Source organism: Calonectris borealis, chromosome 2 (assembly GCF_964195595.1).
Source record: "Calonectris borealis chromosome 2, bCalBor7.hap1.2, whole genome shotgun sequence".
NCBI classification, from domain to species: domain Eukaryota; kingdom Metazoa; phylum Chordata; class Aves; order Procellariiformes; family Procellariidae; genus Calonectris; species Calonectris borealis.
This window is the reverse complement of record NC_134313.1, coordinates 153,001,426-153,016,782: the sequence shown is the minus strand read 5'-3', so window position 1 is coordinate 153,016,782 and position 15,357 is coordinate 153,001,426. Positions and strand designations below refer to the sequence as shown.

Sequence of the window (15,357 nt, the reverse complement as noted above, 5' to 3'; positions counted from 1 at the left end):
AACCAAGTGTTCTAGTAAGTGTCAAAACACTCCTAGGAATGTTAATCACGAATGTGAACAAATTTCCTGGATTGGGGAGGAATTCACCCTTGTTTAAAAAAAATCTTTGATTAAAAGGTAGCCTAGTGTAGCTTGTGTTGCAGTATTTAGGTCATGTTGCAACTTTATAATGTATATGAACAGCTTGCCTTCTGGTTTTCTCCTTAAAGCAAGAGAGACAAGAAGGATTCCTTATTAGCTGTTGCATCTTTTCATACTTTAACTCTGGGGCAGATTTAACACTTGTGGATGTTAAACTAAAATACTGAGGTGAGGAAATAAGAGGTGGGATTTAAGAATGAATGAGTGCATGGAAACTGGAAAACAGAGGGCTCAGTTGAATGCAAATGGAATTTGTTTCCTGACTTTGTGCTTAATATCGTAACTGTTGCATACAGTGTGTGTTGAGTGTTATTCAAAGAAATCAACGATAAAAATAGACAGAAGTCTAGTTGGAAGGGACTATTAATATGAACCTTTCCTTTTGGTTGCTGAGATCAACTGACTATTCCACAAATAAATAAAATGAGGAAGAAACTATGCTAGCACTGAGTTGTCACGTAGTGCAAATCCTTCCTTATGCAGTGTACCTTTCCTACAAAAAGAAAAGAGAATTCTGGATAACTGCAGTTTGCAAGTTGGGTAACAGATCAAGTACATGGCCTCCACTACCAGCTCCCAAGCTGTGATAACAAGGAGTACTTCAGAGTGGGGTGCACGCGTATTTTCCAGGTGGGGGGTGGTGTTGGTGCCTCCCTTCCTGCCAGTGAGGAGGGACTGACTTGGGCTGTGCGATTCAAGTCACACAAGTAGTTGCTAAACTTGGACAGTGACTTGCCCTCTGACTATGGAGCAATGCCCCAGGACAGATTGAGGACTTTAGCAAGGTGTGATTTCAGTGGGAAAGTTATCCTTTCCTTATATTTTTGCCGTTCGGGGGGAAGCTGTGCTCTTTTCTGGCATCTCAAAATATGTGTGTCTTCTCAGTCAATGATGAACTTTCTCAGTTGTCAAGGAAAGTTTATTAAGCTTTTGTGTGAGGAGGGATAATTTCACATACACTCCTGCATGCCCTCTGTGCATGCCATCCTGATACTCTACTTGCCTTTCTCCTGGACTGTGGGAGTAGTAGCCAGCATAGCTGGAGGGTTGGCTTTGTAGCTGGCATGTGCAGTAGGGGACACTCAACTCTGGGAAAATATTTTTCTGTCTTTAATTGGCCTGGGCTGTGTGACCTCATAAGAGATGGCAAAAGCTGTGTTCCAGTGTTCCTGGAGGCTTTTCGAAAAATGAAGGATTGGACAGGCTTTAGAAACTCAAGTCCAACAAATCACGATAATGTTGGTTTTTCTACTGAATGGATTGTTTCTTGGCATGTAATTTTATTATGGTTAAATATTTTTCAAATTCTTTAACTGCTTCTTATTATTGAGAATTTTTAAATGTAAATGCAGATCGAGTACTTTGACTGCACAGTCAGATCTTCTTGATTACAGATTCTTCTAAATATAGGTTGTATTTTTTGTTCCTGTCCTTTTCGCCCACCCCCTACCCTTTTCCTGGCCTTAAGCAAACATCTTGTTCTTTTGCTTTACAGGCTCCAGATAAAAGGAAAGCATTAGAAGAGACCAAAGCCTACACAACTCAATCTCTAGCCAGTGTTGCTTATCAGATCAATGCACTGGCCAACAATGTATTACAACTGCTGGACATCCAGGCATCCCAGCTACGGAGGATGGAGTCCTCCATCAACCATATCTCCCAGGTAATCCTTTTTTTTTTAATAGAGGACTGACAACATTGGAGGAGGCATTATCCTTATCTCTTATATTATTGAGCTGGATAGTTTATGTTAACTTCTTTGAATTCTCTGAGTAACGTGATAGAAAATCGTAAGGCTTTTTTCTTTTAATATTTATGAAAGCCACTTTGTGATGGAGGTCATGACTGGAATAAAACAATTCCTTTATCAAGAAGTACTGGGATTATATTTGGTTTAAAGCAGGAGTTAATTATTAAGATTCTGAGGTCTGAAGCTGCAGTTGAGAGAGGGGTAGAGAGAAGGTTTCTGTTTCTGAAGGAAATACAGATAGAAGTGCCATGTGAGTGGTAGGATTTTATTTGATGTTGCAACTTATGCAGTAATCTCATTTGTTTTCATACTCTTGCAGGATGTCATTTCATGGGCTGTGTGGAGAGGGAGAGGGGTTCGCATGCTGCCACTGCCTGCTCAAGCCAAACTCTTTGCAAGCCAAAGCAGTTGCATGAGTGAGCTGACCTGACTTGTACTGTGACTGCAATATTGCTAGAGTTGATGCAGGGAGGACATGGAAATAGATGATGGGGAAGAACAGGCCTGTCCTTATCACTGGCAGCCTGTGTTGGCTGAAGCTTCACCCTAGCTGGCTGCTGCTGAGGGGGGAGAGTTGCTGCTGCTGCCTGCCTTGTACTTGATCTGGCACTGGTCTGATTGTATGGTAACTCAGCCAAAAAAAAGTTGGAAGTGGCTTATTGCGTAATCAGGTGTGTGCCATGCTAGTGCCAAGGAAGGGAGGTACAGGATCCACTCAGTTATTTCACCCTTACATTGCTGTTCTGAAGTGGGCTTGAGTGAGTTGTTGAGGGCCCAGTGTCCACTCTGTCATATGCTCTTACTGAAATTCAGTTGGATCTTTGCTGGGCTGTATGTCCTATGCCTTTCTGAGATATTTCATAAACAAATCTCAGAGGATTCAACCTAAAATGTTCTTCAGTGCCGCCGGTGAATTTAAAATCTTTGTTGGTCGACCAGTATTCTGTTAGTTGTACACCTTAGACCAAATACTTCAAAGAAAATGCTTCTCATGGCCTCTGCTGTCTGTCTCCCCGTAGGCCCTGCTAACCTCTGTTTACTGTTCTTCTAGAGTAATTGTGGTTTCTAAAAATCTTTTTGTTAAATGGTAGCACAGTGGTTCACTGAAAGCATGTCAGCAGGGAGAAGATTCCAGTGCATGTGGAAGGGCCCTCCTAGTAACAAACCTTTCAAAAAGGCTTGTCAAGTTAATATGTGCTAAGAACTACACAGTGTTAAAAGCTGTATCAAGTATTTTAAAAGTACCTGCCACTGGAACAGGAAAGTGGGAGGAAGTACAATTGCTGTAGATAAGTTTCTTGTTCGGTCAAGTATTTAGAGATTTCTTGATGCTAAGATTATGACTACCTCTGAAGAAATGACTGGATAAAGGACTGAACCTACAGGCTTTCCCAAGCATTGGATGCCTTTTTATACTGAGCCCGTCTTCTCTTACGTGTTTCAGAGCTGCAGTGTGTGTGAAGTGATTATTGTTAAATTCTGATTGGCACACTGATATGACTAACCATGGAAAAAGCCAAAATGTTTGATACTAGCACAAAAGGTGTTAACCCTCTGTACTGTTTGCTGCTTGAATTGAAGGCACTATGCTGAAAGCTATTGAGTCACCTGATACATGAACTGTTTGCTAAAGACTGTGAACAATCAGTGCTTTGTAGAGCTTTTGAGTAGTGTTTAGCAAGGTCATTTACTTGTAGTTTCTGTCCTGGTCTTTCCTGAAACTAATCCTTGCTTATAAATGAACCTCTGCAGACTAATTTTGTAGAATTAAACTGGATACAGATAATGCTCACATACCAGCTCAGCTATTTGCTTTGAAATGTTTCTGCTCAAATGCTTCAACTGCGTATCTTAAATCTGCTTTGCAATTGCTTTGATAGACTGTTTCTGAATTCTCCGAGGTCTCCAGAGTCTTTCCCCGTGCTTGTATCAGTCACGAATATTTTCACGCCAGGAAAGCATGGGGATGAACATCCTCTCAAAATGGAATTCTTCTCTATGAAAGAAGTATTGCCTAGAAACACAGATGTGAGGCATTGCCAGTCAATTACTCAATTCTCGGTTTTGCAACATAGAGCAGATATCTGTGAAATGAGGTACAATTTGATAGTTTTTCAGGTTAAAATACCTTTGTTCTTTCTGTGGAAGAAAATCCTGTGGCTCCTCTGACCTGCAGGCAGTTTCTGTTCCCCTACTGTGTTTCAGTGCTCTGTGCATGTTTTCCAGAATGACTCTAGGCTAAATGGCGGGATAGCTAATCTTGATTAGTAGACACTCAGTATTTTTCCTAGCTACGTACCTTCTTCACTGGAAAAAGCACTCATGAAAAGTTAGATGATGGAGTGGTGTGTTTATATTCTTGTTACTGGAGCTTAATTTTACAGATGGAAAGTTTGCTTGCTTTTATAGGAAAAAATTAATTCAATTTTGGTTTCTTGTTGAGAGCAAACAGAGAGGCTTCACATGAGTAACCACATTGTGATGAGAGAGCGCTGAGCACAGGGAGGCAGTGAACAGCTTCAGGAATGGCTTTCACATAGCAGCCAGAGCAAAAGCCTGCCCAGCTGCATCTATATTTTCTGCAGTCATAGTTGTCTTTCAGCTGTAATGTGTGGGTCTGGAGTGACCTGCCACATAATTATTTACTACACTCAATATACAGAGCTGTGCACATACAGCTCAGCTCTTTGGCTTAAACCCTTGATATTGACTTTGAGCTTTGCCAAGCTGACTTGACCTTTCCAAGCTGCTCTAATATGGCAGAGCAGAGACTTGTTCACTGTTCTGGAAAAGTTTGCAAACCCTTCCGGTATAAGAGATCCTACTCATACTGTTAGGCAAAAGAAAAAGATAGCAAGTCTATCCTTTGGACCAATGTGAGTGTCCAGGCTTCACTAAAAGCATTAAGGTCAGCAAATGTGACACCCATCTACAAGAAGGGCCGGAAGGAAAATCCAGGGAGCTACAGGCCTGTCAGCCTGACATCAGTGCCGGGCAAGGTTATGGAGCAGATCATCTTGAGGGCCATCATGCGGCACGTACAGGACCACCAGGTGATCAGGCCCAGTCAGCATGGGTTTATGAAAGGCAGGTCCTGATCTCCTTCTATGACAAGGTGACCTGCTTAGTAGATGAGGGAAAGACTGTGCATCTTGTCTACCTAGACTTTAGTAAAGCCTTTGACACTGTTTCCCACAGCATTCTCCTGGAGAAACTGGCTGCTCATGGCTTGGACGGGTGTACTCTTTGCTGGGTAAAAACCTGGCTGGACGGCTGGGCCCAAAGAGTTGTGGTGAATGGAGTGAAATCCAGTTAGTCACAAGGGGTGTTTCCCAGGGCTCAGTATTGGGGCCAGTTCTAGATCCATGATCTGGACGAGGGGATCGAGTGCTCCCTCAGTAAGTTTGCAGACAACACCAAGCTGGGCGGGAGTGTTGGTCTGCTGGAGGGTAGGAAGGCTCTGCAGAGGGACCTGGACAGGCTGGATCGATGGGCCGAGGCCAACTGTATGAGGTTCACAAGGCCATGTGCCAGGTCCTGCACTTCAGCCACAACAACCCCAGGCAACGCTACAGGCTTGGGGAAGAGTGGCTGGAAAGCTGCCCAGAGGAAAAGGACCTGGGGGTGCTGATTGACAGCTGGCTGAACATGAGCTGGCAGTGTGCCCAGGTGGCCAAGAAGGCCAATGGCATCCTGGCCTGTATCAGAAATAGTGTGGCCAGCAGGAGCAGGGAGGTGATCGTGCCCCTGTACTCGGCACTGGTGAGGCCGCACCTCGAACACTGTGTTCAGTTTTGGGCCCCTCACTACAAGAAGGACATGGAGGTGCTGGAGCGTGTCCAGAGGAGGGCAACGAAGCTGGTGAAGGGCCTGGAGCACAAGTCTTGTGAGGAGTGGCTGAGGGAACTGGGGTTGTTTAGCCTGGAGAAGAGGAGGCTCAGGGGAGACCTTATCGCTCTCTCCAACTACCTGAAAGGAGGTTGTAGCGAGGTGGGTGTTGGTCTCTTTTCCCAGGTAACTAGCAATAGTACGAGAGGAAATGGCCTCAAGTTGCATCAGGGGAGGTTTAGATTGGATATTAGGAAAAAATTTCTTCATTGAAAGGGTTGTCAAGCCTTGGAACAGGCTGCCCAGGGAAGTGGTTGAGTCACCATCCCTGGAGGTATTTGAAAGATGTGTAGATGCGGCACTCGGGGACATGGTTTAGTGGTGGACTTGCAAGTGTTAGGTTTATGATTGGACTTGATGATCTTAAAGGTCTTTTCCAACCTAAACGATTCTATGATTCTATATATACCTCTACACTCCCTACTACAAGCTTTCTGTGGCAGTCATAGTTACACTGCATATTTCTGTCCGTTCCTATATGGTGCTTTAGTTTGGTTTTATTTGCCTTGAGAATGGCCGTACTTAGAAGGGAAACTTCAGGTAGGAGTTGAGCTAGTTTTGATCTAAGGTGTGAAAGCACAGCCAGCCTGAGTGCTGCACTGTTAGGGTGTGTCATCTCAATTTTCCCTATGGGACACTGGTGTAAAAAGGCAATGGAGGAAGGACTTGAGCCCCATGTGATTCCTAGCAATCACTGCTGACTTGTCTATCCACAAATGCCAGGTAGTAGCAGAGCAGCAGTTCTGCTATGGTATAAGTTGCCTTCAGTTGCAGCAACCAAAAAGGAATTTTCCTTGAAGAAGATTGAACAGCAGTATCCAGGTTGCTTTCTTCATAGCACATGAAGTGTAAGGTGTCTGGAATAGGTAGTATTTTCTTTTGTAGCAGTTTTAGGGAAGATGAGTGAATGCATGGACTGGGCAGTGAAAGTTGAAGCTGAGGATCAGCCTGCAATGGGAGACACCAGGAAGGGCCTTGGACATTGAGGTGGGGAAGGAATGAAGACCTTAACATTCAGCATATGATGTTTCTTAAGGTGTGCTGCAACTAAATAAACCCACAATTTTTTCATGTACCCTGATGATGAATTAAGCAAGACGCTGTATATTTCTGCTCTGAATGCAGTTTATGCTTCATTATGTTTATTTCCTATGTGTATTAAATGAAATTCTAGTTTGCTGTTTAAACTCATGTTGTCCATTTGTGCCATTCTTGCATGCGTCCCTGAACCAATGAGTTAATTCTTTAAAAAATAAAATTAAAAAATCTTCTTGTATCCCTCCCTTCATTCTGAAAATCAGTGTCTTTTAGTAGAGGAGTTAAAAATTCAACTTTTCATAGCTTGCATATTTGACAAGGGAAAACTGCTCCTCTAGAAATTTGGGCCTATGTTTTTTTGCTCTTTCGACTTACTGTTTCTTGGTTGTTCTCCCTTCTTCCCCTCCTCCTCTTGGAAACAAGAGCTAACTTAAACATGTACTTTAAGATAAATTTTTTGCGGCTTCACCTATAAACTTCAAGAGAATGAAGATAGGACAGCCAGGTTCGTCAGAGCAGAGAGGGATTGACAGGGACATCCTTGTTTGCTGTGTCAAAACTGAACAGATCAACACTCACATTTATGTCAGAGCAGCTGCAGTACTGGGTGTAGCAACTATTCCTTTTTTTTTTTTTTCCTGGACTTAAACAGTTTTTAAATAGCTCAGTATTTAAATCCATGCCTCTTGAAGCATGAAGCAAGCAATAGACTCCTTTTTAAGAAATGGTGATTTGCACCAGGAAACACTGCACCCCTTAAACATTCAGTGTTAAGATTCTCTTCTGCATCTGAAGCTCTCCTCTAATGCAAAATAGGGACTAGTACAAAACAATATGTTCTGAAAGCATAACTCTCAGCAAAAAAAAAAGTGCACCTTTTGTCACAATTAAAAGTTAGAAGCTTTTAGAGCTATTTTTTAAAAAAAAAAAAATCCCTGAATTAGTTTAGAAGAATCTTGCCTGTCACCATCCATGTCTAATTCATTGCATGTGTAATTCAAATACTGCATGCAAGCAGGAAGCCAAATGCCTTCTGTTTCTATGATATGGTTGTCTAGCTAAAGTCAAGGGCAATAATGAAATACACAGATGTTATGTTTTCTTGTAGGACTTCTGAAACTTACAGCTGTAGCCTGTGTTGGTTGAATCACACATAGGTACCACCCAATCCCCAGATACTAAGACCTTTTCCATTGGGTGAGCAGCCAGTCAGAACTGATGTGGATTGGGTTTCAGAGCAGCTCTGCTGAAGATGTTCTGGGGCTTGAAGGGGTGAGCTCCTAAGTAATAGCAAGTTGAGAACACAATAATTGGTGTCTGATGCCAGGGAAGAAGAGCACAAGAGCTGTTAGGTGCTCAGCAGCTCTCTGATGTTTGAAGAGGCAGAAGGCAGTGCACATACGGTGGGGACTCTTATGTTTGAGTTTGTGAGAAAGAGGTTTCTCTCAGAGTGTGTGTCTGTCCTTTGGACTAATGTGATCCTGCATTCATGGACTGTGGTATATGATCACAACACAGTTCAAATTCATGTTTGAAAGCTAAGAAGTAGAAAGAGGGTAGGAAATGTGACAAATCATCTGCTGATGAATGTGGGTGGTCATGCCTAAAAACAAGCAATTATGTAAAGTACTTTAGTACGCTTATGAATGGGAGCAAAAGAGCTCTCCAGATCATCTTAGTGATGACTGTGCTTCCAAAGGATGGTTGTCCAGGTACTTTTACCCTGAAGTTGCCGTTTCAAAAAGAAGAGGATGCTTAAAACTCTGATCTTCTTCTCTGACGTGAAGAACATATGGGCTGGACAAAAGGACTGTTACCTGGAAAGAAAATTAGCCAGAACTAGCAAATGGTTGATGGCTGCTAACAAGCAGGGTCAATACTGGAGCCCACACTGTTTGGAATATTCTTCGGAGACCATTCAGGATATAAAACGTCCTCAGCAAATCTGGGGATAACTCTAAATTAGGAAGGGTGATTCATATGCTGAATGGCAGAAGTTCAGTGCAGAGGAACCTTGAGAAACTTGAGGATTGAGCCAGCAAAACCCTTGGGAAACTGGGCAAGGTGCAAGGCCCTGTACCTGAGATGGAATAACCCCATGCATTTGTATGTGCTGGGAGGTGACTGTGTGAGTAGCTGGTGTGCTGGGTGGATGCTGCGCTGAGCATGAGCTAACACCACAAGGCCATCTGAATAAGCGTGGCAGGGCTGCGTTGGGAAGAGTGTGGCTGGCGGTGAAGGGCAGTGATTATAGAATCATAGAATAGTTTGGGTTGGAAGGGACCTTTAAAAGTCATGTAGTCTAACCCCCCTGCTATGGGCAGGGACATCTTCAACTAGATACGTTGGGGGGTCTGCTACAGGCCACCTGACCAGGAAGACCGTGTGGATGAGGCCCTCTATAAACAGGAGCAGCCTCACGTTCGCAAGCCCTGGTCCTCATGAGGGACTTCAACCACCCTGATATCTGTTGGAAGGACAACACGGCAGGGCATAAGCAATCCGGGAAGTTCCTGGAATGTGTCGATGATAACTTCCTTCTCCAAGTGGTAGAGGAGCCAACGAGGAGAGGTGCTATCTGGACCTTGTTGTCACCAACAAGGAGGGGCTAGTGGAGAATGTGGAGCTCAAGGGCAGCCTTGGCTGCAGTGACCATGAAATGATGTTCAGGATCCTTAGAGCACATTATCGTCTGCTCTGCAGTGGTGAGGCTTCACCTGGAGCGCTGTGTCCATGTTTTTTTGTGTCACCTCTGCCTTGTTCAAGAGTGATTTAGGGAAACTGGAGAGAGTCTAGCAGAGAGGGATGCTGAGATGGTCAGGGGCACGGAGCATGCAGCCTACAGGGAGGGGTTGAAGGAGTTGTGCTAGTTTAATCTGACAAAGAGGAAGCAAAGCAGTGATGTAATGCTAGGCTACAAATACTTAAGTCTGGCTCTGTCATTTTTGCAATTAGTCTTTCTCTTGGTAGTGACAGTGTAATGTTGAACAGTTAGCCACAAGTTGAAGCTCGGCAGGTTAGTACATGAGTTGGGAAAATCCTTTTCATTTTGGAGTGTGGTGTGGCACTGGAACAGGTTACCCTCTGGCGTGACTTTTCTCAGTGTTACACTGCAGTAGCTGGATATATCCTAAAAGCTGACTTTGTATCCTTGTAAGGTACATCATAAGCCATAGGAACTAAATGGTGATGGGGGAGACAATTACAAAGTCAGGGGAGAAACTGCCACTCCATGTCTGCAAATCCTGGTAAGCTCCACTTCCACACAAACTTTCCTTTCTGCACGTCCAAAAGTGTGTGAAGAGACCAAGTATTTCTGCAGGAACTAAGGCATCATCTAATGTTGTATACATTAGAAAGATAATGTCTTCTCTCTAGTTCTCTTGGACTGCCCTTGTTTGTCAGCAGACACAAATATTCTAAATATGGCAAAGAAACTTGCACCTTTTGTTTAGATTAACCTTGCCTCGGGCGATGTTCCTTTCCTAATAAAGTGCTGACAGTTACCTCTGTGGCCTTTGCATCACATCCTGTTCTTACTGTACTCTCTGTGATAGAGGCCAAGGCTCCAAAAAGTTGCGCTGTGCTTGCTCTGGTTATCTGTCTGTTTATGAAAATTGTTGTTAACTTTGTGCATATCAGCTTCTACATGATATGCATAAATTGCTCAGAATGTAGTATAATGTGTAAAGGTTGCCTTGTCAGCTGTTCTGTTGAGAAATTGCCTTCATGATCACATATGAATACACATAGGATCTGTCTGTAATTCCCTTACAGTTCAGCTGATGCAGTCAAAAAAACCCAACACACGACCAACAAAAAAAAAAATCAAAACAAAACAAATGAATACCTGCCCCCCAAAACCCCATGATACTTTGTTATGTACACCTATGAGAGAGCAACCACAACTACTAGCCTTTCTGTGATGGGGAAGGGCAGTTGCTTTGATGGAGAAGAAACTGAGCCAGAAATTTTTGTTTCCTGTCAGTCTTTATTCCCTTTTTTTTTTTTTTGTGAATGCAGCGTTTGAGTGTGTTTTTGGGGAGTGAGGGATGTTGCTAACTTTAATAGCCATTGACTGTAATGAATTCATCTTCATATGGTGATTCCCATTCCACAGTCTGGTAGATGGGGAGTCTGAATGCATAGTTTTCAATGTGACCATTAAAACCCCCTTTCTGCTGAATGGGTATTTGGCCGTAAGCTCTAGATACCTCATTAAATACTAAATTAAGAGGGCCGATGCAGCCTCGTGTATTCTGAAATCAAAGCCAAAAATCCCAGTACTGTGAACATTACTCTGAAAGGCCTTTTTGATAATTTTGTGCAACAAAGGAGTTAGGATGTTTGTGCATCTTTCTCTTTTAATGAAAACCTCTCATATCTGGAAGATATACCACATAAATGAAATGCGTCACTAACCTGCAGTAAAGTCACATATTGGACTTTTCAAGGAGTCTTTTCTTTTTTCTTCAGATGCATCTGATTAGATTGTTGCCTGAAATTAATTTTCCTTCTATTTCAAGTCTCAGTAAACTAGCAGTCTTCATATGTGAATAGCTCCTGTTTCACGTTGAATTAGGGTTTTTTTTAATCTCTATCTATGTTTTAGTGGCATAAGGGCAAAGCAAAAAGGAAATGCAGTGTATGAGGTGATGGTTATAAGAACATTGTGTCTAATACAGCAGCAGGTAACCAGCTACCAAAGCATTAAGTTGGTCACCGTATCTGCACCATCCAGTGCAGCTATTTGGGACATTGGTTTTCACGGTAGTTGGCTAGTGTTATGCTTGAGCTGTCTATATTTGGGGAGAAGGAGGGGAAAAGCAAGTACAAGAAGCTTGTGGAGCAGATGAGTCTTGTTTGTACTGCATCACTGAAGCTGCCCCTCTTCATAATCTGCCACTCAAGCACATGAACACGTGCTGCTGGGTCCTTGTGGCTGGGCTTCTTGTGCCATTCAGAAGGGGATTGCTTAGTGCTTTCTGCTGGCTGGTTTTATTGGGGGGCAGGTAAGTGCTTAGTTAATATTGATCTGCAGATGGAAAACCAAGTAATGATTCACATGAGTATTTTATAAGCCAGCAGTAACATTCTGCTACTCTTTATACTGCTGCTGGTTTGACTTTGTTCTCTTTACTAGCAGCCTGTTGGGACCCATTGGTATCTGTTACGCATGCCCCCTTACAGGTTATATATATATGCAGTGAACGAACTCTCTTATTAGTTCATGGGAGGTATATGAATGACTTATTAGCTGTTCTTCTAAAGCTGGGACAACTTCTGTTGTTTTATTGTAACTTTGAAAAAGTGTGTATGAAGTGTGGAAATCTACCCAACTGTGTTAATCTTATCGAACACTTGTCACGTGGCCGCTGTGCCCTGGTGTGTATCCCTTCCCCAACATCATCTGGGACAGTATGACCCAGTCGCAGAGCACAAAGTGAAAAGTTTCCCTTTACTGTAATGGAAAAAAGTGTGTGTGAAATTGTATTAATTGATGTAATTTATGGCTAAACACCTAAATAGAAATAGGTTACCATGAATATTATTTTTTCAGTACTACTTATTCCACTGGAGAATATTGTTGATTCTTAACTGACCCTGCTGCTAGTGCCATCACAGAAAGGGCATCATGGTGGTAGTGGAAATAAAATTGTAGATTTGTTTGGTTAAAAGCTGTACTGTATGTAGGGTTTTTCTTTTTTGAGAAAAATTGGAATATGTTTTGCACCAGCACAGTTTGAGTGACAACTAGTGGAGGCCATGATTTGCTTTTTCAGTCATTCCCATTTGGAACGGTGGCTATGCATGTAGAAGTAACCACCATAAAAGTATGTCTGCCTCTTCCTCAATTTCAAAAATAGATTACTAAAGTTGTAATTTTTCTTTCTAATGTTCATTCCTGGTTCCAGCAAATAGTTATATTATTGAATAGTTTTGCCTAATATTGTGCCTAATTATATCTTACAGGCACGAAAATGTAAGTAGTACAAGACCGTAGAATCACAGATCTTACATTTTGTTTGCTTCCTCTTTGAGAATCTACTAAATAGCTGTGACTTTTTCCTGAATGTATCTTTGTATGAATGCTCATGTGCAGTGGTTTTGTAGCTTCACCTGTTCATGCCTAAAAGCACTTGCTTTTTCTCCTCGCATGTTGTCCAGGGATGGTTATTTACAGTGGATCCATCAGTACAATTCAGTGTGGTGTCACATAGGGATTGAAGCATAGCTTGCTATTTCTCTAACTGGCTTCTCTGTTCCTTGCTTGCAAGAGAAAAATAATGTCTTGTCAACCTGATCTTGTCATGCTATTTCAAATTCCTGTATGTGGCAAAACCAGGAGCAGCAAGGTGTGATTAAAAGCTATCAGGCTTCTATACAAAGTGAGAACAAGTAGGATGGGGACCTTAAAGTTAAGAAGGGTCATGATGGAAATAATAAAACATACCATTGCTTCAGGAAAGGTCAGCTGGGCCATCTTTTGAAAATATAAGAAGAAGGAAATATTGAATAATGATTGAAAGGCTTGATTTGATCATAGGAAATTCTGCTTTCTTGTTGAACTCAGTATCTTATGGGATTGCTTTTTCTTCTTTTGAAGTTATATTTTTGAACTGTGTTCAAAACTAGGCTGTATAAGGTTGCAGGTTAAGCCTTCAAACCACAAATCAACCTTTATCTGACTGGAAAGGGGATAAACGTCATCTTTGGGAAGCTGATCCTTCTTTGTCCATTTATAGGATTTTCTTACGTGTGTTGTTAAGTCAAGTATTGGGCAAGATGCAGCAATGGCCAGATGTAGTACAGGACTAAAAGAGATGAGCTGTGCTGTGGATAAGGCTTGTCTCCTAAACTAGGCTGGAAAAGGTGTTACTGAGGTTTTTGAGCTCTATTTTTGCTCTCTAATAGCTGATAGGTAGTGTATGGGAAGCTAATAACATGTCAGCTCATGTGGACTAGCAAATTGTTTATTCCTCTTAATCAGAAGAAATTCAAGTACTACTTAAACCTGTATGTTTTTTAAAAAATAAACTTAGCTTGAAATTATGCAGTTGATCTGCATGTGTGTCTCGGTAGATGAAACATGGCATTTGAGAGTGGATGAATGGTAGAAAAATTACGTTATTCTGGTGCTCCAACTTGGGGCACTTTTTTCCTGTGGTGATGAGTGAGACACTGAAGTAACTGAGGACAATTTCCATTTGGGAGGTGAAACCTGTAAGTCATACCAGAAATGTGCTATGTAATTATGTGTCATTAAGGTAAAGAGAGAAGTCCAGTCAAACAGCCTGAAACAAGTTATACTTTCTTAACTATCTAACCTCTTACCTGTGCCACTGTGTTTGGATTTAGTTTTCTCACACACCCTAAATCTCATGTTAAGAGACAGTACTGACAGGGTTATAAGCCTGTAAGCTGATGGAGCTAGACCATCCTTTATTTTATTTGTTCCTCTCTGCACACTGAGGATGGTCTGCTCACCGCTTATATATCACTGGTTTGGTCTTCTCCTAAATTGATGTATAATTAAGCATATCTTTCTGTGCTATATGAATGGTGTTCATCCATGTGACCTGTAGACATGTCCGTTAGCGCCTTATTTGACAGTAGCATGACAGCTGACCACAGAAGTGCTTGTCCTTCATATATTACAGTTTTGAAGCATCCCGGATGTAAGTGGTAGCATTTGGTCTACTCTGGCATCTGGATGCTAAAACCAGAGGAGAGAACTTCTGGGGATGTTCATGGTGTTTTGGTTAAAATAATGTGGTTTTCCCTTTTCTTAGTACAGGCTAAATTAGAATTAACAAATAATGAAACTTCAGGAAGTGGAGGATGGTTTCTGTAAGCTCTCACTGAGAAAAATTCAAGTTCAATCACCTGGGATTTCGCTGCTTTAAGCATTCCTCCTGCCAATGCAGCATGCCTCTTGGTTGGCAGAGAGAATATCAAGCTTCAGTCCCAGTTAGCTTGCTTCTTACTTCTAGACCTCCAGACCTGGGAGCAAAAGGAGCTGGATGGGATCACAACTCCAAGTTACTTGCATCTTATTTTCAACTCAACATCTTTATGAAACTGTATTTCCCTGGGCTGCATTCAAGGTGTAGTCCTTCAGTCAATGCAGAAACTCTTCAGAGATGCTCTCTACAAGAGCTGGCTGAATTACTTGGAATAAATGTATCTAACGCATTTATTCTTTTGGAAATTATTTGAAAAACTTTTTAAAGACTGTTTTCCATGTGAAACGTTTGCCTGAAATAAGATTGAGAGAATGCTGCTGACTGGTCATTATTGGATAAAGACAGGTCACCTAGTTCAATAATGTTTAAAATCATCATCTAATCAGTAGAAACCGAATAAAGAAAATGTGGTGTGACTTTTTCCAAATGCATTTTTAGAAAGCAGAGGTTCTGCAAACAATTACGTCACTTAAGCAAACGTCCTGGAAAAACAGATTGTAAGCAGTCTGCAGATCTTATTTGAATAAAGATACTTTTCCTGTGTACTCTTCCCCTCCTGCCTATTTGCTAGAT

General features: G+C 42.0%; 1 protein-coding gene across 12 annotated transcripts in view; it reads left to right on the top strand.

Moving 5' to 3' along the window:
• The window catches only part of ABI1 (abl interactor 1), an 82,996-nt gene that overhangs the window by 22,521 nt on the left and 45,118 nt on the right, over positions 1-15,357 (top strand). For all 12 annotated transcript variants that reach the window (XM_075143957.1, XM_075143952.1, XM_075143949.1 and 9 more), the window contains exon 2: positions 1,637-1,804. In XM_075143957.1, coding sequence (XP_075000058.1) covers positions 1,637-1,804 — 168 coding nt within the window. The remainder of the gene's footprint in view (positions 1-1,636; positions 1,805-15,357) is intronic.